At 38.2% G+C, this 22,489-nt stretch overlaps 6 protein-coding genes across 9 annotated transcripts in view; 4 read left to right on the top strand and 2 right to left on the bottom strand.

The window, feature by feature from the left end:
• The first annotated feature begins 119 nt into the window (after window positions 1-119).
• h3f3d (H3 histone, family 3D) lies at window positions 120-2,885 on the top strand. The gene is made up of 4 exons (XM_058765483.1): window positions 120-263; window positions 1,272-1,418; window positions 2,110-2,263; window positions 2,359-2,885. The coding sequence occupies exons 2-4, from the start codon at window positions 1,291-1,293 to the stop codon at window positions 2,485-2,487; spliced, it is 411 nt and encodes a 136-aa protein (XP_058621466.1). The 5' UTR covers window positions 120-263; window positions 1,272-1,290; the 3' UTR covers window positions 2,488-2,885.
• Window positions 2,886-2,985: 100 nt separating this feature from the next.
• LOC131533265 (ubiquinol-cytochrome-c reductase complex assembly factor 4) lies at window positions 2,986-4,418 on the bottom strand. The gene is made up of 2 exons (XM_058765482.1): window positions 4,205-4,418; window positions 2,986-3,865 (listed from the first exon to the last, which is right to left on the bottom strand). Exons 1-2 carry the CDS (start codon window positions 4,282-4,284, stop codon window positions 3,532-3,534), a joined length of 414 nt encoding a protein of 137 aa, XP_058621465.1. The 5' UTR covers window positions 4,285-4,418; the 3' UTR covers window positions 2,986-3,531.
• Window positions 4,419-4,527: 109 nt separating this feature from the next.
• Window positions 4,528-10,820, top strand: LOC131533263 (uncharacterized protein C7orf50 homolog). Of its 2 annotated transcripts, none has more exons than XM_058765479.1 (6): window positions 4,528-4,648; window positions 5,122-5,266; window positions 5,858-5,986; window positions 9,563-9,798; window positions 9,904-9,985; window positions 10,170-10,820. In XM_058765479.1, exons 2-6 carry the CDS (start codon window positions 5,201-5,203, stop codon window positions 10,350-10,352), a joined length of 696 nt encoding a protein of 231 aa, XP_058621462.1. In that variant the 5' UTR covers window positions 4,528-4,648; window positions 5,122-5,200; the 3' UTR covers window positions 10,353-10,820. The 2 variants fall into 2 exon arrangements, with proteins under 2 accessions (XP_058621462.1, XP_058621461.1); XM_058765478.1 differs by having other exon boundaries at window positions 4,566-4,706; window positions 10,170-10,819.
• On the bottom strand, window positions 5,997-9,331 carry LOC131533259 (G-protein coupled estrogen receptor 1-like). 2 transcript variants are annotated; one of them, XM_058765471.1, is made up of 2 exons: window positions 8,989-9,331; window positions 5,997-7,544 (listed from the first exon to the last, which is right to left on the bottom strand). In XM_058765471.1, the coding sequence occupies exon 2, from the start codon at window positions 7,466-7,468 to the stop codon at window positions 6,353-6,355; it is 1,116 nt and encodes a 371-aa protein (XP_058621454.1). In that variant the 5' UTR covers window positions 7,469-7,544; window positions 8,989-9,331; the 3' UTR covers window positions 5,997-6,352. The 2 variants fall into 2 exon arrangements, with proteins under 2 accessions (XP_058621454.1, XP_058621455.1); XM_058765472.1 differs by lacking the exon at window positions 8,989-9,331 and adding an exon at window positions 7,623-7,814.
• Window positions 10,821-12,927: 2,107 nt separating the features above from the next.
• Window positions 12,928-17,052, top strand: decr2 (2,4-dienoyl CoA reductase 2, peroxisomal). 2 transcript variants are annotated; one of them, XM_058765473.1, is made up of 10 exons: window positions 12,928-13,066; window positions 13,290-13,394; window positions 13,509-13,577; window positions 13,786-13,837; window positions 13,926-14,061; window positions 14,250-14,374; window positions 14,511-14,604; window positions 15,573-15,677; window positions 15,777-15,965; window positions 16,267-17,052. In XM_058765473.1, exons 2-10 carry the CDS (start codon window positions 13,294-13,296, stop codon window positions 16,299-16,301), a joined length of 906 nt encoding a protein of 301 aa, XP_058621456.1. In that variant the 5' UTR covers window positions 12,928-13,066; window positions 13,290-13,293; the 3' UTR covers window positions 16,302-17,052. The 2 variants fall into 2 exon arrangements, with proteins under 2 accessions (XP_058621456.1, XP_058621457.1); XM_058765474.1 differs by having other exon boundaries at window positions 15,777-16,017.
• Window positions 17,053-17,190: 138 nt separating this feature from the next.
• The window catches only part of rab11fip3 (RAB11 family interacting protein 3 (class II)), a 32,534-nt gene continuing 27,235 nt past the window's right edge, over window positions 17,191-22,489 (top strand). The window contains 1 exon segment of the mRNA XM_058765484.1: window positions 17,191-21,520. Within this exon segment, the coding sequence (XP_058621467.1) occupies window positions 18,833-21,520 (2,688 nt within the window). The 5' untranslated portion in view covers window positions 17,191-18,832.

Here is a 22,489-nt window from a genome sequence, read left to right as displayed (position 1 = left end):
ATTTGAAATTTAAAAACAGCTTCAATCTGCAGAAACAGACCGAAAAGCCGTTTACAATTACATCAAAACCGCGCTAAAACTATTATAAATAAATACTAAAGAAGAGTAAATCTGCCCCTCGCTGCTCCAGCCAATGAGAGTCGGCGTGGGCGTGGCTTAACCTGCGCACAGACGTCACTGACTGTATAAATTTGGGCAGCTCGTTCTGAGCGTGACCGACGTTCCTTGTTTTGGGTTTGACGGATTAACCGAAACAAAAAATCGTAAGTATCGCTAACGGTCGGTCTTAAACCAACAGAAACTATCTTATGGTGTGTTTAGTCTTTTAAGTATCGTATTTTAAGTCATTTTATAATATAGAGAACCTCTTTAGTCCGCGTTTTGTGTTTAGATTCATATACGCCGATTTTAGGTGATTTTTACCACGGTAGCAGCAAGCTAAGCTAACGAGGGCGAGCTCATATTTACTTCTGCTTTATCTCAGAAGTTCGTTCACTATTTTTAACTTTAAATCGTTTTTTTTAATACGTAGTCTCACAATACGAGTCGTTTTTTATTTAACCGGTTTCGGTCGACAGTCACTGAGTTGTCGGTGTAACGTTAGACAAAGAAAAGGCTGTAATTGGTTTTCTTGGGCGCCATGTTACACATAAAGGCAGAAACGTGTCTGTGTCTCATCCTGAGATGGTGGACTTCACTACTGCATTAATCAGAGCTTCCACAGCTCAATTTACCGGTGGTTTCTGATCTCTTTCGCCGTATTTGAAGGGAACGTGGTGTATATGTAGTACTAGTTGCTGAATGGTTGAATGAAAGTCGCTGCCGTTGAAGATTTTTGCCTTCAGGCGGTGTGTGTGTATGTGTGTGTGCTGAATGGGATTCAGTTATGTGTGTGTGTATGTGTGTGCGACCCAGTGTCCCACTGTGAGTTGTTCAGGTTATTGATTCTCCACAGCAACACGCGTTTCTACTTGCTTGTATACATATGCGACTTTGTATGTACTTTAATAAAAGTTCATCGTTTATCGAATTATGCCAGCTCATTTGCTTTTAAGTATCCGTTTAGCTTTAATCTCCTAAATGGCGCCCCCAAGTTGTAAAGTGCTGCTTTAGGATATTGTTGTCATGGTGTCCTTTTCCTAAACATGAAATATTTCTGCATGACTATTATTGGGCGGGACAGAAGCGGGAGTTTTGTTGTGGATTACGTCATGGCGCGCGGAATTCCCCGCGGCTGTTGTTCTTTCCTAAAAGTTTTTGTCTCCCTTTAGACCTCTTCATTAGAGTGCCATGGCACGTACTAAACAGACCGCCCGTAAATCCACCGGTGGTAAAGCCCCCAGGAAGCAGCTGGCCACCAAGGCGGCCAGGAAGAGTGCGCCCTCCACCGGTGGAGTCAAGAAGCCCCACAGATACCGGTGAGAAACACTGAACACGTGTAGTAGTAGCTATTATATAGTATACATTACTTCCTGTAAACACTGGAGGTTTTATATATTATCATGTACGTACTGAATGTGTTATTCAGTGTATACACGATATATGTAAATATATAAGATATATTGTGTGTATGTATGAAATTGTAAATTTACAGTACATGCATGAGAACTTATTTTTTTATATATACAAGGATTGTGTAGAAGCTGAATATCTATATGCTAGAAAACTTTATTCAGTTAACTGTTTTGAAGAGCTTTTAACAGATTTAGCAAAAATAAATGTTAAAACATTATGTAATTTGTTATAATAAACTATAAATCTGCTATATAAACACAATATTTATATTTAGCTTGTACGTAACGTGATAATGTATACACAAAAATATTTTACATTATATATGCATACTCTACATATTCAGTAGATACAATGTTTATACACATAATAATGTATACGCTTAATGTTGTGTACATACTGTATAGATATTTGTAAATTCATATTGTGTATATACTGAATTTTATATACATGTATGTGTAGTTATTGCCTATTGTGTATAGACCCAATGTAACAATTTTATGTGTTCCGTATATGCATGAGAGAACTTGTATACATATGCATTATCCTAATAACAGCAGATCAATAATTTATGGTTTTCTGCTTTTTCCCCCTCAGTCCTGGAACCGTGGCTCTTCGTGAGATCCGTCGGTACCAGAAGTCCACAGAGTTGCTGATCCGCAAGCTTCCATTCCAGCGTCTGGTTCGTGAGATCGCTCAGGATTTCAAGACTGACTTGCGTTTCCAGAGCGCTGCCATCGGTGCCTTGCAGGTGCGTCTTCTAGTTCTGGGTTGTGTATGGATCTACCCTACCTTGCACTTTTTGTTTGGTCACTCCTAATGATGTTTTCTCGCTCTGGTTTGTAGGAGGCAAGCGAAGCATACTTGGTGGGTCTGTTTGAGGATACCAACTTGTGTGCCATCCACGCCAAACGTGTCACCATTATGCCCAAAGACATCCAGTTGGCACGTCGAATCCGTGGAGAGCGTGCTTAAACTCTCTTTACTATTTACTCTAACTTTTTATTTTTATTTTTTTTTGTGTGGAGGAATATATGGGAGCAGGGTTTGACGTGTGGGAGGGTCGGGTGGGAGGGACATCAGGGTTCTTACACTCTTGACTATAAATGCCTGTGTAGTTAAGTTTATTTTTTTTGGTAGTTGCGGTAGGGGAGGGGTATCTTGTGATTCAAGTTGATAGTAGGGGGGCAGCATCAGAACATTCCGGGAGCTCCTCAGGGTTTTAAAGTTTGTATTTTAGACTTTCATATACCTCTGCCTAGTCTGCATGCTTCATGATGAATTAGAACGTGTCCTTTTATTTCTATTGTTATTATATTGGGTTTCTCTTCTATTGTGGCCATTTGGTTGTAAATAAACTTTCCACTACCTCAGTGTTGTTTGCCGTTCATTTATTTTGGCTTTAGCAGTGTTTAAGGTGCTGTTTATTTGTTGACTTGCACAAACTTTTTTGCTAAATCCATTTTAGGTCCTAATAGTGCTGCTTTAGTGACAGATGGTAGTAGCAAGTTAATTTAAACAAACATTTGTCTCCGTATAAATGACAAAAGCAAACCTTTTTGAGAACCTTTGAGCAGATCAAAATTAACCTGTTTTTAGATTGACTTGTTACACAGGTCATGCTTTGAAAAATTTAATTTGGTTTCACTTTCTATGGTTTGTAAACCATATCAAGTAATTTACACATGCCCACTTTGGTTATATAATGCTAAAATTAGTTTATTTTGCAGCTGAAGTTTTTAATGTTGACTTTAAGTGTTCGATAATGGTTCCCTGATTACATTAAACTAGCAGTCACACCACAATTACAATTCAGCCTTTTCTCCTTTATGCTTTCAATACAACGCTACTTGTTTTACAATCTTCAATATAAATGCAGCTACAGATGATCCAGTTTCAAGAGCACAGAATGTGGATGGTCTATTTGATAATTCTCAGTTTGGAGAAGACCTTTTTCTTCTGAAGGCATCATTAAACAATAAATAAACACTCCAAATTGAAAATGTCCCTTTTAAGCCACTATGAGGGTTTGTTTTTGCCGACTTCATCCTGTTCTTCATCAGACAGCAGTCCTGGTAAATGTTCATAGAGGTTTTTCTCCAGAGACCCATCGATCTCTGACTCTCTCCTGAAAACGCACCAGACGATGAAGCCCATTCCAATGAGGCTGATGGGCAGAACTTTCCACCAGGGCCTCTGGTAGGTGCTGCCCATCGAACGGTCCACTTTCCAGGTTCGGTGGCTGGCTTTACTGCTTGAGAACTGGATGGGCTTGAATGCTTCTTCATCTGGAGGTTTTCTGGACTTTGCGTTAAGCTGTGATGTTAAGGACAGCATCCTTGTGGTGCATGGTCTACAGAGATAAAGATTTAATGAAACATTACTTTTAAAACGCCAGAAATAGCACTGCGTTTATTTCTAATATTCTGTGGGGCTTGTATTTGCTAAAAACAATTAAAATGTCATTTACACAGATCCCTCAAGCCAAGGTCAGCTGACAATTTAAGAGATCATTAAAAAGTGTTTAAAGAAAAATCGGTCAGAATTCTGTTCAAAAACCATTTTAATACGTTTCAATTCATTAAAGGCTTGTTTTAATTAATGTACCATACAAAGCAAATTGATTGCATACATTCTACTGAGGTAAGTGATGGTTATTTAATAACCTATACAAGAAAAATTATCCACTTACCTTAAATTCGCATGTGTTCTTCTTGTAAAAACATTGTGACCTAAAGAAAACCGTGATAAACGAAAGCAGACTTTTGACATCTTCAGGGTTTCTTAACAGGCGTGATTCTCTCAGGTCATATAACGAGCGTCCCTATAAATCCTGACCGGAAGGAAAACTACAACGAACTGAAATATAGTTCCGCTTTGATATTTCGGCGTTTTGAAGAAAACAGTTTGTCTGATCACTTTATATATTTTAGAGTGGTACGTTATATTATAAATGTTGTTAAAATGTCATCGTATGAAGCGTATTCTAAGATTACGTGATAATAAATTTAAGAACTACATATCCCAGAAGTCTAAGCACCAACCAATCAGAGAAGCGGATTTTACACAGCCGTAGCAACGTCATCAAACCTGGTCTCTATTCCATTTCAATGGCGCTGTCCGTCCACACGTGATTGTAAGGAAATATTGTAAGATCTTTGTTTTCTTTGCAAGTCGTCTTTATATTTATTTTGGTAAGTCATCTTTATACATCTATAAACGCAATACGCAATTATGATGACTCTCCTTAACTAGTAAAATTATTTTTTGTGTGCTGGGTAGTGCATGACTACATCTCTGCTATATTATACCTTTAAATAAATTACCTTGTTTAATGTTTTTGAAAGAAGTCTCTTATGTTCACGTGATCCTTCAGAATCGATCTAATATGCTGATTTGCTTTTCATTGTTATTAATGTTCAATGGAAATGAACAGAAAGCTAAAAAAAAAAAAAAAAAAAGAGCATTTCTTTTGTAGAACCGAACAGAAAACGTTTGTAACATTATTATAAATGTTTTTACTGTCACTTTTGATCAATTTAATGCGGCCTTGCTGAATAAAAATATTAATTACTTTCAATAACTAACTCTTGTGCTGTTTTCTTCCAGAATTACTGAGAAAGTGAAGAAACTTGGTCTTGGACCTCGGCATCTCAAGAAAAAGGAGCTCAAACGCAGTCTGGATGAAATGACACATGTACAAGATGAGAGGAAAAAGCCAAAGAAGGGCAAAAAGAGAAAGGCTAATGATGAGGTGTGTGATGAGACATAAATTTATTATAATAACTCATGCATAATGTTTTCTATAACATGTAAGTTGTGAAAGGCTTGTCTTCCTGGTGAAAAATTGTTATTGTTATTGTTCTATAAAATCAACAATGTCTCATAATCTGTTATGTCCACAAGTAGAGCTGTTCAGCTGTGACGTCATATGTAGAATGCAAAAAGTGTATATTTTAATTCTTATTTTGGCTTTACAGGACTCTAAAGCAGTTGCTCCTAAATCAGAAACATTTCTTATTATTTTCAATGTTGAAAATGAAAACAGTTCATATTTTTGTGGAAACCATGATTTTTCTTGGCATTTTTTTCTTTTTTTTTTCTAGTTCTAGAAACAGCATTTATTTGAAATTGAAATCTTTTACATCATGCAAAACGTCTGTTTGATCAGGTTTGATCAATCTAATGCATCCTTGTAGAATAAAAGTATTAAAATATTATTTTTTTCTTGCAAAATCAAGAACTTAAATTCCGCTTACAATTTTAAAGCTGCTGTGTTTTGATGTTGTCGTCAAGTTGAATGCAAAGAGAGTGTTTTGTTAAAATTCCTGTTTTGAACTTGCAGGACTCAAAAGCAGCTTTTCCAGAATCAGATCTGCTGACGCCACAGAACGATGAAACAAACACACTCGCTGCTTCAGGGAGAGCAAAAAAGAAAGCGAAGATGAAAAAGAAAAAGAAAAGTAAAGCTGAGGTGAGTCAAAATAATCCGCTTTCTTCCCTTACAGTAATATTGTGAAATATTATCACAATTTAAAACAACTGATTTCTGTTTGAATATATATTAAAATATAATTTATTCCTGTGATGCAAAGCTGTATTTTCAGCATCATTACTCCAGTCTTCAGTGTCACATCATTCTAATACGCTGATTTGCTGCTTAAGAAATATTTCTGATTATTATCAATGTCAGTATCTTTGCAGAATCCATGATACATTTTTTCAGGATTCCTTGATAAATAGAAAGTTAATTTTAAATAAATATCTTTATTGTCACTTTTGATCAATTTAATGCATCCTTACTGAATAAAAGTGTTAATTTCTTTAAAAAAACCCATGTTTATCCCACTCTGTCACACACACACTCTCGACCTTCCTCGCCGCTTTGAAGGTCACGTTCTTCCTCTTCCTTATTCTCGTGCGAGCACGAATGGTGCACATTTGTGCATGTTACACACGGACAGGGAGGTGTTGCTCTTGCGCTCTGCGTATGCAGGCACGGCACGTGGTGCGCGACAAACACCTGCAGTTTCCGTCTAAAGGTGTTTCCCAGCAGGCTGTAGATGAGCGGGTTCAGGCAGCTGTTGGCGCAGGCCGCTAAGGTCACAACGTGTCCCGTGAGAGGGTAACGCTGCCACAGAGTATGGTTTCCACGTCTGCGTGAGGCATCCGTGTCACCGTTCAAAAGATGCACGCTGATGAAGACGTTCTCTGGCAGCCAGCACACAAAAAACACGCTCACTGCTGCGACGATCATGCGCAGGGCTTTGGTTCGCTGCGGCCGTTCAGAGTGCAAAAGCACACGCGCGATTAAAGTGTAGCAGACGCCCATCACGCAAAACGGCAAAGCGAATCCCAACGTCACTTCCAGCCATTGCACCTCAGCCACGCCTGCAAAACAGAAGCCACGCCCCCATCCGTGATGCACATGCGCAGTAGCGAATGGAATCAGAGTGCACAAGGTGGCTGCCGCCCATATGGTCGCGCAAGCCCTGCGAGCAATGCGCGAACGATGCGAAATGGAGGCGTTTTTAGGTAGCGCTCGCGTTCTGAGGCCGGTCAGCGCAAGGCAGCGGTCCAAACTCATCCATGTGAGGGAAAACACGCTGCTGTACATGTTGACCTGTAGGAAAATCGCCATGCATGAGCACAAGACTGCATCGTCGTAATAGTGCGCGCTCAGATTGAACACTTCAATTAGTGAGTCCAGAACCAACACTAGGTCGGCCAGGGCCAAATTAGTAAAGTACAGGTCTGGCGTGCTCATCCGCTGCCGAGGGTCAAAGTTCACCAGCAGGATCAGGATGTTACCCATGAGGCCGAGCGGGAAGAGCAGGATGGTGTAGATGCAGGAGAGGACGAGGCTTATGACGTAGGCGTCCGAGGAGGTGGAGTTCGTTTCATTGACGTTAATAACGGACCAGTGCAGGCTGGAGGAATTCGGCGGATCTTCCATCTTCCCCTCTATTACTTCCGTTGTCACATTGCGTGGAAATATGCCATTTTCTGCGTTTTATTGTCTTTTTGAAGTACTAAAAAACAGAAAGATGCATGTTTCAAATCCTTGTAATTTTACTGTTGAAACACTGTAAAAATGCTACAGTAGAAACCTGTTAATTGATTAACTGGTGGTTAAGTTCCCTTGGGGTGTCAGATTCAATTCCTGGAGGGCCACTGTTCTGAAGAGTTTAGCTCCAACCCTAGTTAAACTCACCTGAACCAGCCTGTTTCATAAAACAAGTTTACCAAATAAGCCAGGCTTATTTCAGTGAGTCTGACTTATTTTGAACCAAACCAACTGATCAATTTGTCAGACTAACTGAAATAAATCTGGCTTATTTGGTAAACGTGTTTTATGAAACATGCCCCAGGATTGCTAGAAACTTCCAGGCAGGTGTTTTGAAGCTGGTTGGAGCGAAACTCTCCAGGACCAGAGTTTAACACGTACAATAAAAAAACACCTAGAAGTCATCTTAAAATTTACAGTAAAAATTTTTCACTTAAAAAAACATTTCTTCTTAGCTTTTGCTGATCAGTTATGTACATTAAGATTTTAGGTTACATCTTATGTTATTAAATTCATGTTTATCGTATTTTTTTAGTGTTACAGTCACACCAAAAATGATTCAGACACCAGATATAATTTTATATTTTTTTTACTAGTGGGTGCAGGACACTATAGTTCATTTATGTAAGCGAGGATAGTAAAATAAAGTAAACTGTGACATATTATATCCAAAAATTCTTCATACAGTGAACTACCCATAAAATTGATAAAAAGTTGGGGCCAAAAATTATTTGCTTGAGTGTTTTTTCTTTAATTGCTAATGCGAACTTTTACACCACAGACTGAACACAATTAAGCATTGGTTGACCTAAATTGGTATTATCTAATTGTGTACTTAAATTTAACCGCTGACAGCTATTCTACCGAATTCATTACATAGCTTTCTATCAATTTTACCTGACATCAAGATGAATTTGTTCTGAAAAAGTTTGACTCTGAGTTCTTGTCATATTTTATTACCATTTTCTCAACTATGAATAAACTGTGATGATGTGAGAAATGTTGAAGGTGTCTGAATAAATTTAGATTTGACTGTATGTGTATTTACCTCAGCTTGTGGAAAAACTTGTTGCGATAAACTTTGATTTATCATATGGTTTCTTTACCACCTGTGGTTTTGGTGGTTGTCAGTGCATTATAAAGGTGCGAAACAGATTTTAGTACTTCAGTAGGTTGGTATATTAACATTGTATCAGTTAATGATATATTCTTTTTTTTTTTTTTACTACAAACCCAAATTTAGTAAAGCTCAATCTGTAGCCATATTTTTTTTATTGTAAAATTCTGTCTGCCGTTATTTTTTTTACCATTAAATCTTGCCGATGCTATTTTACAATGGGATCTTCTGTTTATTTTTTCTGGTAATCAGCTGATAGTTTGCAGTGAAGCATTCAAAATGAAGATCTTACCTTGCTTATTGTATTGTCCACGTTTGTGTGTATTATGTTGTCCTGGTTTGTTCTTGTTTGCACCTTTTTGTCCTTAAAGGTCATTAATAAATAAATGTAGAAGTTTTTGATTTGTTGTTATTCTTTTCTTTTTCCATTCGGCCATACTGAAGAAGCAGACATCTCTTCTGCTGAAGTCTCGCTGTCTCATGTACAAATACGTAAATACAGGAGGGCCAGGTTATGCCAAACAGACCCGTACAATGGCCGCCTCTGTTTACCCCAAACAATATGATGGAGAAATGCTCCGTTACCTCCTCTGCTGGCTGGAAAATTAGACAGACGGAAGATATAGAGTTTCATAGAGAATGTGTGTATTTGTGTGTGTGATGGTCAGAGGGAAAGATTTATTTTCAAGAAATTAGTACTTCTATTTTAGAAGGGCACATTAAATTGATCAAAAGTGAAAGCAAAGACATTTAAAATGTTGCAAAAGATTTGTATTTTAACCAAAAAAGTTCATTAGAACTTCTTATTCATTGAATCCTGGGGGGAAATATGCAAATATTAAGCAACGTATGATTTTCTGTCTTAGAGTACTGGAGATATGGACACCTCACAGCAGCAGGAACCATCTGGAGCGGAGGATGCAAACGGCTCAGATGATGAGAAAGATCTGACTCCTGAGGAGAAACGAGTGCTGGAGAGAAAGATGAAGAAGATTCTGAAAAAGGCGGAGAAGAAGAGACTAAGGGAAGAAGGCAAAAGCATAAAAAAAGACAAAGTCGAGTCAAATCTTGCAGAGAAGAAGGCGCTGGAATACCTCACATGGTGAGACAAACAGTTATTTTTATGCATGTATAAGTTTCCCAGGTCTACCAGAGATTGTCAAACAGTGTTTTAATGGATTTACTTCATGTTTGTGTGCTTGTTTAGCTGGTCTGAGAGACGGGAGGAGTGGAAGTTTCACAAAAGCAGGCAAATATGGTTACTGCAGCACATGTATGACACCGCAAAGGTACAAGAAACTTCCTAATCATCATTGATCTCTAAAGCTTTACACACTCATAACAGTAATAAAACTTGGGCTTTTCTACTGATTTTGTGTTTTAAATCATGCATATGGTTTCTTTTTTTAACTTTTTTTCATGATCAGTTTCAACTGTTTTCACTGCATATGCATGCATTTCTCTCTATTTCAGGTGACTGACGATCATTTCAAAGTGTTGCTAGCATATATTGAAGGTCTGCGCGGATTGTCGCGAGGCATCACATTGCAGAAAGCTGAAGCGATTGTGCGCTGGGAAGGACAAGGAGAAGAAGAAGATATAGCGGATGCTGAAAAGAAAAAACAGAGAGCCAAACAGGTCGTCCAGTTGCTGTGATAGATCAGAATATTGAACAAATCATCAAAATGAACTGTTTTTGGTGCTTGTATGAATTTGTCATTGTACGTTTTCATTCATTAAATGATTTCTGTGGTTTTTATCTACCAATAGGCTATGCTGTGTTTTTTAATCACGTTTAAAATTATAACAAGATGGGTTTGGCTATCTTTTAGTATTTCACTGACAGTGTTGGGGAAAGTTACTTTTAAAAGTAATGCATTAGAATATTGTTACTGCCTAAAAAAAGTAACATTTACCTTAATGCGATACATTACTTTTGTGTTACTTTTTAAATAAGTAAAAAAAAAAATAAAAAAAGTTTTTAAAGAAAGATCAACACTCATCAGCAATAAAAAAATGAAACAAATGTTATGTCAATTCATTTTTGCTTGTTAGTATGATTGAATTGGATCATCAAATGTCAGCAGCAAAGACTTTGGTTAATAAAATGGGCTTAAATACATAAAGGACATTTGTTATTTATCATATTTAATTATTGCAGATTTGCATCATATTCGGAGTTTGCATTTCACTGTTTTTAGAAATACTGAATCTTTTTGTGCAAGTGAGATGAGTAAATGCATGTTCACGTTTAGTCTAAAACTACAGTAAGCATCATGTTAACACACACAATGCCTCTGTACTTACTATTAATTTCTCTTAACATTGGGACAGGAGAGCTGTCAGCCAGTAAATGGGAAAACAAAGTAACTCAGATATTTTCTACAATTTAAGAGGAATGCGTTACTTTAGTAGTTATTTGAAAAAACCTAATTTGCTTATGTCATTGGCGTTACTTGAAATGCGTTGCCCAACACGGTTCATTAATAAAAGGACCATGCAACCATGTTGGTGTTCTCTGAAAAGTTTTTGGGTGATGTAAATAACAATACAACCCGAATTCAGGAAGTTTTTAAAATTGGAATAAAATGAAAACTAAAAGAATTTCAAATCACATGAGCCAATATTTTATTCACAATAGAACATAGATAAGCGTTTAAACTGAGAAATTTTACAATTTATGCACAAAATGAGCTCATTTCGAATTTGATGCCTGCTACAGGTCTCAAAATAGTTGGCACGTGGGCATGTTTACCATGGTGTAGCATCTCTTCTTTCAAAGCAGTTTGAAGACGTCTGGGCATCGAGGTTATGAGTTTTGGTGTTGGAATTTGGTTCCATTCTTGCCTGATATAGGTTTCCAGCTGCTGAAGAGTTCGTGGTTGTCTGTGATGTATTTTTCATTTAATGATGCGCCAAATGTTCTCTATAGGTGAAATATCTGGACTGCAGGCAGGCCAATTCAGCACCCGGACTCTTCTACTACGAAGCCATGCTGTTGTAATAGCTGCAGTACGTGGTTTTGCATTGTTCTGCTGAAATACACAAGGCCTTCTTTGAAATAGACGTCGTCTGGAGGGGAGCATATGTTGCTCTAAAACCTTTATACACACACACTTCAGCATTCATAGTGCCTTCCAAAACAGGCAAGTTGCCTATACCGTATACACTTATGCAACCCCATACCATCAGAGATGCTGGCTTTTGAACTGAACGCTGATAACACGCTGGAAGGTCTCCCTCCTCTTTAGCCCGGAGGACACGGCATCCGTGATTTCCAACAAGAATGTCAAATTTGGACTCGTGTGACCATAGAACACTTTGAAACAGTCCATTTTAAATGAGCCTTGGCCCACAGGACACAACGACGCTTCTTTACCATGTTCACATATGGCTTCCTTTTTGCATGATAAAGCTTTAGTTGGCACGGCGGATTGTGTTTACCGACAGTGGTTTCTGGAAGTATTCCTGGGCCCATTTAGTAATGTCAATGACAGAATCATGCCGATGAGTGATGCAGTGTCGTCTGACGGCCCGAAGACCACGGGCATCCAACAAAAGTCTTTGGCCTTGTCCCTTACACACAGAGACTTCTCCAGTTTCTCTGAATCTTTTGATGATGTTATGCACTGTAGATGAGATTTGCCGAGCCTTTGCAATTTGACGTTGAGGAACGTTGTTTTTAAAGTATTCCACAATCTTTTTATGCACTCATTCACAGATTGGAGAGCCTCTGCCGCTCTAAGACATTCCTTTTATAGCTAATCATGTTACAGACCTGATGTCAATTAACTTAATTAGTTGCTTGATGTTCTGCCAGCTGAATCTTTTCAAAATTTCTTGCTTTTTCAGCCCTTTGTTGCCCCCGTGCCACCTTTTTTGAGACCTGTAGCAGGCATCAAATTTAAAATGAGCTCATTTAGTGGAAAAAGTGTAACATTTATCTGCTATGTTCTATTGTGAATAAAATATTGGCTCATGTGATTTGAAAGTCTTTTAGTTTTCATTTTATTCTAATTTAAAAGCGTCCCAACATTTCTGGAATTCGGGTTGTAGTATATGACTGTCTGAGTGCTAATCATTCTGATGCCATCTGTACGTTTTTCTCAGAAAACATGGAAAAAAAATGCTCAGAGCATTTTTGTTCATTTTTTTAATATAATGCGAACAGTTTTTGGTTTTTATCATAACATTCAAATAGAAAAAAGCGGACTACATTTCCCATAATGCCATGCGTGGGCACGTTCGTTTGACGTCGCACGCATCTCGCCAGGTACAGAAGTCCATCGTGCAAAATGAAAACAACTGTTGCATAAACTTCATTAATTACGCGGAAGCTAGTCGCATGTGCAAACGGATTCACATTTTGGGTAACGTAACTCTGGACTTTATTTCACGCTTTGTTTGAGTTTTTTCTCGCTGTCGCATTGCAAAAACAACGAAGTAAAGCGAGAGGTTGCAAAATCACATATCTAATACTTTTAGTAGATGTAGATTTTTAGTAGTCCGACTGTCATCTGCTAATGCAATGTAAACAAAAGATGGGTTTTAACATGCAAATGACCTTTTGGTGGTTTTCATGTGCTTATTTAGAATCATGGCAGAGAAACCTCAGCTGGTCAATAATTCACCAGAGGACGTTGAGACTGATGAGTGCATGAGCACATACACACATGTCTACAGCCCTGATCTGCTCATGTAAGCACAATAAACACTGAAGTTTTCTTTTTTTTTTTTTTTTGAAATCCCTGCATTGTTCAATATGCATATATACATACATAGAGACAGATACTTATTTTTGTGTGCTTGCAGTGATCAGGTGGCCTTTATAACCGGTGGAGGGTCAGGTATTGGGTTTCGAACAGCAGAAGTTCTGATGAGGTGAGTTGTTGTCAGTGATTTTTTTTTTTCCACTGTAGTTTCTCGCTGTAGTTTGTGACTTTTTCAGTCACAAATTGCCTTTTTATAGTGACACACATTGATCTTTAAACCAAGCCTGCATCTTCAAATTCATTTCAATATGTTTAAGTTTATGTTTATAATCTTGCAAAAATCATTTGAAGCTTTTTTAAATTTATTTTTTGTCCAGACATGGTTGTGACACGGTCATTGCCAGCAGAAATCTGGAGAAACTCTCTGAGGTGCTGTTTCTACAAATCTCCAATAACTCACTCGTGTCATTACTTTGATGAAGAGTCATTCATCTTATTGTGTGTGTGTGTGTTTTAGGCTGCAAAAAAGTTAACCAGCACTACAGGTAGACGGTGTTTGCCGATTGCCATGGATGTGCGTCAACCAGAGACGATTTCTGCTGCCATGGATGAAACCTTGAAGACATTTGGACGCGTTGACATACTTATTAACAGTAAGGCTTAAGAAGGTCAAACACAGTGCCTTAACCTGTAATAAAATCATATCTTCTCCAAAACATGCAGTGTATTACCAAAGAGATCTTGATTCTGTAGATATAATGATGTCAAAGATCAACTAACACCCTCTTATCAGGTTTCAAATAGTTTGACAGTTTTGTGGTTTATGATTTTTATTTCACAGATGCTGCAGGGAATTTCTTGTGTCCAGCTACATCTTTGTCATTTAACGCTTTCAAGACCGTAATGGAGATTGACACTATGGGAACTTTCAACACCAGTAAAGTCATCTATGACAAATGGTTCAAGGTACCATTTCAAGAGTTTTTATTACCTAAATATCTCAGTTCTTGGCTTTTTTTGTCACATGTAGAGGCCTCTCTTTATTAAGCAGTAGTTTATTGTAAGTGTCTCATAGTTTGTGGCTTTTTTCCCTTTATCTCAGGATCATGGCGGCTCCATTGTCAACATTTCCGCCACACTGGGATACAGAGGTCAGGCTCTCCAGGTGCATGCTGGGTCAGCGAAGGCGGCAAATGGTTAGTGTCCTTTTTAGTTGATGTTCTGACATTAATTTTCATTTTGGCTGCTTTAGAATGTCATATGATTGTTTTATGATAAAAACGTTAGAATATATAATAAGTATTTAATACGAGTAACCGTGTTAGAATGGCAGATGGAAAAAGACATACACAAAACAACAATAGTGTGCAGATTAATAAATGTAAGTAGTATGAAGGCAGATGTTCCTCATTTGTAATTTGGACAAAAACGTGGAATAAAACATATTACATTTGAGGTTTAAAGCTGGCATGAAATCAGTATTTCCCCCTTTTATTTATTTATTTTTAATTCATATTGCTGGTCCTATTGTGAACGATTTATACATGCATATAAATTTTTTATACATTTTTGACCCCATAATATTGGATAAAATGTCTTTTTCAAGTTGACTGTGAGGATAACAGATGTTCTGTAGACTGAAAAGACCAATTTGGCACAATGATGAAAGTTAGTTAACTTAAAAAACAAACAAACAAAAAAAAAAGGTTCTAAAATATAAAAATAATAAAATATAACAAAAACTTAAACTTATTTTGTTTCTGCTTCAACATTTCTTATTTTTATTTAGTTTAATTTGAAGTAGTAAAATAACTAAAACTTAAACTAAAACTAATAAATAAAAATAAACTAAATTGACAAATTAGAAAAAAATACTATTCTAATTTCTACAAAATAGAAAAAAAAATAAAATGACAAAAACAAACAACAAAAATGTGAGAACAAAATATATATTAAAAAATCTAAATAAAATAAAAAATATAAATTATACTAAAATAACTGCGATTTTAAAATAAAGACTAAAAATAAAAATCTGCATATGTTGCGTTAACTGAGATTTATAGCACTTTTGTTGATTTTGATTGCTTCTATTGTCCTCATTTGTAAGTCGTTTGGAAAAAAGCGTCTGCTAAATGACTAAATGTAAATATGTATATGTTTGTAGATGCCATGACAAGGCATTTGGCAGTCGAGTGGGGCCCCAGTGGTGTGAGGGTGAACACAGTGGCTCCAGGCCCCATCTCTGGCACAGAGGGATACCGTAGACTGGGTAAGACAGTTGTGTGTGTGTGTGTGTGTGTGTGTGTGTGTGTAGCCTCATTCTAGTGTCAATATACCTTTCTTTTTCAATATCACTATGGTTTTTCAGGTGGTCCACATTCTGAGTCAGCGGGGGCTTTCCGCAGCATCCCGCTGCAAAGAGCCGGCAATAAGACGGAGATCGCACATGCGGTTCTTTTCCTGGCCAGTCGCGCGGCTTCATACGTCACCGGCGCTATAATGGTCGCAGACGGAGGGGCGTGGCTTACCTCAGCCAATGACGTGGAACGGCTGCTGGGTATTATCTCATCTCGCTCTGCAAAACTATGAACAGACAGCACCGCACGCAGGTGTGTGTGCCTGTGCTAGAAGACAGGTGTTTGCTAGTTAAATAGGACTGAACTGATTAACATAAATCAATAATTATAATAATTATTCAAACGCTCAAACTAAATTCTGTGATCTTGCGAGCAAAACAATATATTTTTTTTTCCCTGATGAATTTTTGTCCTACTGTATGATTGACTTGTGAAAATGTGGGTAATGTTTTGGTTGGTATATAAAATCTCATCCTAACGTTGTTTCTCTTATGTTTCTAGGTTTTTGGTCTGCAGAGAAAAGAAAGGATAAATAGCATGAATATAGAGGATGGAATCAACAGCAATGAACCAGTTGATCATGCCAACATCTGTATGATAATTGTTGAATATTACAAAAATGTCCATATTATTTCTCACCCCAAAATTAAAGAAAAAAATAAGAAATTATATTCTGTTAAGAAAATTAAGCCTAATTTTAGGTCTTTTAGAATTAAACGTATTTCCACCCAAATTCTAATATTTCATAATGCTGTTGTACTTTTTTTTTAGTTGTAAATTCTCATTCTTTTCATTGGATTTTCAGCATAAATTAACATAAGTACAAAGAACAAGTTCCAATTTTAATCATATTCATGTTTTCCTACTTTATGATAATGAGTTTCTTTTGTCTCATTACAGGAATGACTGCATTTTTATGCAAATATATTTTCTAATTATCTTTCTTTAATCTTGAGGTGAAATATGACAAACATGTTTTTGAATTTTATGAGAGTCACCTGGTAAGATATTTATAGACGCCCTTAAACTGTGTCTTCTCATTACATGCCACTTACATCTTACCCTACTTGCCATTGACATTTCAAGCATGTTTAACCACAGAGTATTAGCAATTATAATGTATTTACTTCTGGTAACATAAATGACCACTTTAGCACTACATTAATGTCGTTTTTTTAATTTTCAGTTACATTACATGTATAAAATTTTAAACAAAAAATTATGTAAAAGTGATTGTGTTCTTATATACGTAACAGTTCTCATAATAAATCTTTTATAATTCTTGTATTACCTTTTCCGGGGGGTATGTCGTTAGCTGTAATATCTTTGATTGTACACATGGGGGCGCAAGAAAATCACAGGAAATAACTGAATGTAACACCGTTTGGTTAACAAATCAGCATTTCTTCCAAGTAAACGTTATCTACTGTAATTCTGGCAAACTGTCTCGATTATGTTAACCATTATTTCACCTCTCTAGCAGTTTTCAATAGCAAATGGTGGCATCATAGCCGTCACTTAACTGATTCGCGGGAATGTGACATTCAAAAAAAAAAACGTTATAAATATGCATTCCATCATCACCATCGCAACCAAAAGCACAGATAACTGCGAGAGGAATGATTCTTGACGCCTGTGGTTTAAAGCGGCAGACTGCGGCGCCGGCGCTGCGCATGCGTGTTGCTGACGTCGGTTTGTGTGCGTGTGTGTACACGCGAGTGTGTGTGTGTGTGAGTGAGACAGCAGCGGTTGTGTATTGCTGCTGATGAGAGAGAGAGAGACAGATATAACTGAAACATCATCCGTCGACTAAAAAAACAGGACCTCTCAATTTAAATCTTGGATTTCAGGTTAACGGATAAATCGCCGCCGAAGGATTAAAATAAAAGGCAACCGCGCTTTATTTGTTGGATTATCGGTGGTCTCGAGCTGATTTGATCCCGCTAACAGGCTAATAACAAGCGCAGGTGGATGACTCGCGAGACTCGACCTGGATGTTGGCCTGTTTTTAAGAGAGATAAACTGAGGAATAAAACGCCTAGCATCAAACCAAATTAAGGATTTAAATTAACTCTGACGGGAACCAGAAACATATCACGGGTCTTCTTTTATTTCGAACTGGAAAATCAATTGAGCGGGGGTCGTATGGGCCAGCTAGTCGGCTATTGGGTTTACCTCAGATGTGGAGGATGCTGATGCTAACAGCTCTAGAACAATCTATCATTTAAAGGTTTTTGTTTTTAGTCCAATATCAAAATGACAGCTGTTTAGAACGTAGTCTGTTGTGCTTAACATATAAAATATGTTAAGCTTTATTCTCTCAGACAGCGAGACAATCCGAGTAAAATGATTGAATACACTGCCTCGTGTTTATATATCATAACCAGACTTTAATAATTACTAGTTAATCCAGGGAAGTGTCAAGCCTGTTATAAGTGTACCATTAATGTGAATTTATAATGATTTGCTAATGAGGCAGGCAGTTTTTTAAACAAGGAAGTTAGGGGTTATGAATTAACTCAAATGGAATTTGGATATACAGTCTGATATTGGCAATGGTATAGCTTTCTATTTTATGTAATAAATTCTAAAGTTGTATTTTTCATAAATAATTTCTGAGTTTTTTATGAGTAGCAATCTTAAACTGTGAAGTAATCCTGTTATTATGTGTTGATTAGGATGTGGATCAGCATGTTTTGAGAAGTCTTATGTTAAATGGATTAGATGTGACTTTGAATGCAGAACAGGGAAACGGGGCCAGCATTTTTTTTTTTTTTTTCTTCATGGAGAGGTTTGCATATCGGAAAAACTATCTCAGCCCATATGAGCTGTATTACTGCAGTGAAACATTATCCCTGTGTCCGCAAAAGTAAACAGTAGTTGATCATTTACAGGGAGGTGGACGCTTACGCATGGGTCTCAACAAGGATATTTCTTTTGGTGCGTATGCTGGAAGAGGCCACCAAATGCTTTTGAATTCCGAACATTATTACCTTGTGGGATCATAACAAAGGATTGGAATTTCTGGAATATTTCCATTTGTCAGAGGAGAGAACTCTTCTTTTCAATGGAGCAAGTTCTCTCCAGCCCTCAGGGGTGTTCTGAGTGGGAGGTGAGCGGGAAAGCTGAGTGGGAATCTGAGCAGAATCCTCTCGGATTTCTCCTTATGGATAAAGATAACAGTTCTGTTGGTGATTCTACTAATGAAATTTTTCAGGAAAATGCCATAAACCTAGATGACCTGTTTTGGTCCTCTCAGTATTCTGGGCAGACGTATTCCTGGGAAAATGGTTTGGAATGTGTCTATCCCGAATGGAAGACTCAGCCTCCTCCTTCCCAAGATCTCAAAGCAGAGTGTTCTCCTGGAGGTTCGGAAATTGTTGATGGAGATCTCATCTGTTTTAATTCTAGATCTACTAGTCCTACGCTCTCAAACATACCTGTGCAGAACCAAAACAACTTTTATGACCTTCCTGAGCAGGTGCCTGATTTCCTGCAACCTGTGGAGGTTACTGCCACTTCAAACTCTCTAGATGTGTACACAGGTGAGATGGGTATTATTGACCCCACAATTCAGTCTGACAAAACACTACTACAAGAAACTCACCTCCTTGAGGACACACTTTTAACAAACTGTGAATTCAGCCATAATTCCTTTGAGGAAAGAACATTAGTGAACAACGACAGTCAGTGCTTGCTTCCACACGGGACTCTTCTCACTCTGGAATCTGAAGGTTTGTTGCCCGTTTCTCATGTGGAGTTGTCATGTACAGATACGAACTCAAACCCCAAGCCTTCAATTATTTGTCAGACACCTTTATCTACACCAGAACACATCTACCTCTCATCCTCAGCCCTTTCCTGTGAGGCCATCCCTCCGAGGACATGTACAGAACCAACTGTCCTGTCATTTCACGAGGGTAGTGCTCCCCTTCCAATGGATGAGGTAGAGATGTTGTTACCTGGGCTGCTGGTTGGAGCTCTATACTCTGAACAGGAGAGTAGTAAGCCCTCAGCTAGTAACGAGACCCATGACGATGATCTTCAGAGCCAAGAAACAACAGACGCTAACATAGAAACAACACAACTATCTTCTGAAGCAGAGACTGTCTGTAGGACTCCATTAGGTGAGTCTTGCATATCACCTGAACTTTGTGAAGAAGTGTTGTGTGATTTATCCACAGAACGCACATTTGATGTACCTTTGGAAATGGTTGGAGAAAAGATAGAGGAGGAGGTTTCGTCCGATGCTACAACTGATAGCGTTTTTTCTGAAGCAAAAACAGAACTCACACCAATTATTTTTGTTGATTTACAAGCAGAAGATTCTTCAACTGAAAGCCTGCTTGACAACGATGAACATAAAGAGTCCACAACAGCCTTGCCAGTCAGAACATCTGAGCATAATGCCTTAATTGACCTCTCACCTGAAGATGACATCTTATTTGAGGACCACAGTCAGCCCACACATTTAGCTGAAGCCTTATCTGAGATGCCCTGTGATGGAGATATTCCTGATTCCATGCTTGAGATCTTAACAGACAGCATCTCTTGCGAAGCTGTGCCATCTTTAGACTCTGTAATTCCACCTGTGACAGATGCTGTTGAGCTAACAGAACAGGACAAATGTGATGCAAACTCACCCAATCTTGAATCTAATGCACTCACCTTTGAATTTCAGGATAATGTAACAAATGTAGAAACAGACAACATAGACAGTGACCCCGAGGCTATGGAGACACAGCGAGCCGATGGTACAACCACAATAGGTAACACAGAAGACTCGGACACACTCAAAGTTTTAGAGAGCTCAGATTTGCATCAAAATCAGGAGGCAACCAGTTTGCAAATTGTTTATTTAAACCTAGATAACAGTAAAGCTGACAACAATCAAGAACTGAACGCAATGAGTGAAACCTGTCAGGAACAAGTCAGTGCTCAACAAAAAGAGAGCACGCTTGTGGAAAATCTCACAACTTTGGACCAACTGAATGACTCTTTGACTGCAAACTCAAGTGCAATTGTAATAGATACACCTGAAGAAAATGTAACAGGTCACAATACACCACCGGATGTTGAAGAGAAACTTGACTGTGTGTCTTTACAGGGAGGGGAGAGATCAGATTGCAGTATGTCTACTCCGAATCAAGTCATACCTCATTGTGCAAGTAATCCCGATTCTTTAGAGTCCACTCCCTTCACCTGTGCAGGTGGTCAGCTGACCGTGACGGGTGGACTTGTGGGGCCGGATCTTACAGAGACCACAGAGACTCCCAGCCAATTGCGTGAAGCTACTGGAGAGGGAGAGGCGGAGTTTCCTGCTCGGCTTACACATCAGGAGGATTTCCATCAGCTGACACCATCACAGATAGACCAGGCACAAGAGCAACAAGTGAGCTCAGTCGCCCCCAGCTCTCCTCCCTCACACAGAAATGTCTTTCCCTGTGGAGCCAGCCTGGATGGGGAGGCCTACTTGACCTTAATGGAGAATAATCCTGATACTCCCAACATTCCCAAACATGCAGAAATGACTCTGGATCTGTGCAAGGCCTCAGATGCTCTAACGACCAAATCGCTCCATGACCAGAGGGTCCCTGTGGATTTGATAAACGTGCCCATAGTTTCCTCAACAGCCCATAAAAGCGAGGAGCAGTCGGCTCTCCGAGCAGTTTTCCAGGCTTTGGATCAGGACGGGGATGGATTTGTCCATATTGAGGAGTTCATCGAGTTTGCAAAAGCATATGGAGCCGAACAGGTCAGTTTTTGGCATATCCTTGTCTATTTGTGTGAGTTTGTGGTGGCTAAATGTTGGGTGGGGGGTGTAAATGTTATAAAAATGCTTTATGATTACAGGACAGTGTGTGTCTTCATTTGGTTCCCAAAGCTCAAAGTGAAACTTGATCATGGTGACACCCAAGAACTGCTCTTTTATTATTCAAACCCTCAAAGACTCAGAATACCACTCTTGTCCTCTCGCTCGGTCTTTCCTTTTTAATTATCATTTGTTTGCATCAGTTTTAACAAACTATGCAAGTAGTATTTAATTGCCTGGTAACTTGTAATAATTTCTGTATCTTAACTTGAACATCCACAGTTTAAAGGAATATTCCAGGTTAAATACAATTCAAGATATTTTTGACTTTTGGGGTTGCTGTGAGACGTTTGCAATGAAAATGAACGGGGCCGTTTTTTGGGGTTTTAAAAGTAGAAATGTGAATTAATTGTTTGCATTGGATCTTCTGTCACAAGTTTTGTTTGATTTGAGCTTTCAAGCCTTTTAAATGATCCTTTTTACAGCTGTTTTAGGGCATGGCATTGTCATGGCGACAAAGTTGTAAAATAACTTTCCATAGAAATGGTTAGTAGGATTTTTTTTAGGCTGATGATACATGGGGCAACTTTTTGAGCAATGTTGCCGGGCAACTTTGGTTAATTTTGCCGTCAGCGGGCAACCAGGTGAGGCACAGGGCCCACAACCGATCTAAAGTATCCAGACAGAAATTTGATACCCATTCTCAGTGGGAAAGTGCCTGAGCAACATTGTTGAAAAATTGTCATGTTGAATACTATACTATTGAAACGGAGTACTACTGAATTCCACTGAATCCAGATTTTTGCTTATTTTAAAGAAAAAGAGGGACAAGCAGAAAATAATTTTTGTTGTAATCAACATTGTCACGTTCTGTTAATTTGAGCTTAATTTGTACTAGAACAGGAATATTCC

The sequence above is a fragment of the Onychostoma macrolepis genome, chromosome 24, assembly GCF_012432095.1.
Source record: "Onychostoma macrolepis isolate SWU-2019 chromosome 24, ASM1243209v1, whole genome shotgun sequence".
Lineage (NCBI taxonomy): Eukaryota > Metazoa > Chordata > Actinopteri > Cypriniformes > Cyprinidae > Onychostoma > Onychostoma macrolepis.
The sequence above is the reverse complement of the archived record's forward strand: the minus strand, read 5'-3'. Positions and strand labels throughout refer to the sequence as shown.

Coding starts and splice junctions, on each gene's coding strand:
- LOC131533259 (XM_058765471.1), bottom strand. CDS start 7,468: ATGGAAGATCCGCCGAATTCCTCCAGCCTGCACTGGTCCGTTATTAAC.
- LOC131533265 (XM_058765482.1), bottom strand. CDS start 4,284: ATGTCAAAAGTCTGCTTTCGTTTATCACGGTTTTCTTTAGGTCACAAT. Junction 3,866..4,204: donor AGAACACATGCGAATTTAAG/GTAAGTGGATAA, acceptor TTATCTCTGTAG/ACCATGCACCACAAGGATGC.
- LOC131533263 (XM_058765479.1), top strand. CDS start 5,201: ATGACACATGTACAAGATGAGAGGAAAAAGCCAAAGAAGGGCAAAAAG. Junction 9,799..9,903: donor GCGCTGGAATACCTCACATG/GTGAGACAAACA, acceptor GTGCTTGTTTAG/CTGGTCTGAGAGACGGGAGG. Junction 9,986..10,169: donor ACATGTATGACACCGCAAAG/GTACAAGAAACT, acceptor TCTCTATTTCAG/GTGACTGACGATCATTTCAA.
- h3f3d (XM_058765483.1), top strand. CDS start 1,291: ATGGCACGTACTAAACAGACCGCCCGTAAATCCACCGGTGGTAAAGCC. Junction 1,419..2,109: donor AAGAAGCCCCACAGATACCG/GTGAGAAACACT, acceptor TTTCCCCCTCAG/TCCTGGAACCGTGGCTCTTC. Junction 2,264..2,358: donor CTGCCATCGGTGCCTTGCAG/GTGCGTCTTCTA, acceptor TCTGGTTTGTAG/GAGGCAAGCGAAGCATACTT.
- decr2 (XM_058765473.1), top strand. CDS start 13,294: ATGGCAGAGAAACCTCAGCTGGTCAATAATTCACCAGAGGACGTTGAG. Junction 13,838..13,925: donor ATCTGGAGAAACTCTCTGAG/GTGCTGTTTCTA, acceptor TGTGTGTTTTAG/GCTGCAAAAAAGTTAACCAG. Junction 14,605..15,572: donor GTCAGCGAAGGCGGCAAATG/GTTAGTGTCCTT, acceptor ATATGTTTGTAG/ATGCCATGACAAGGCATTTG.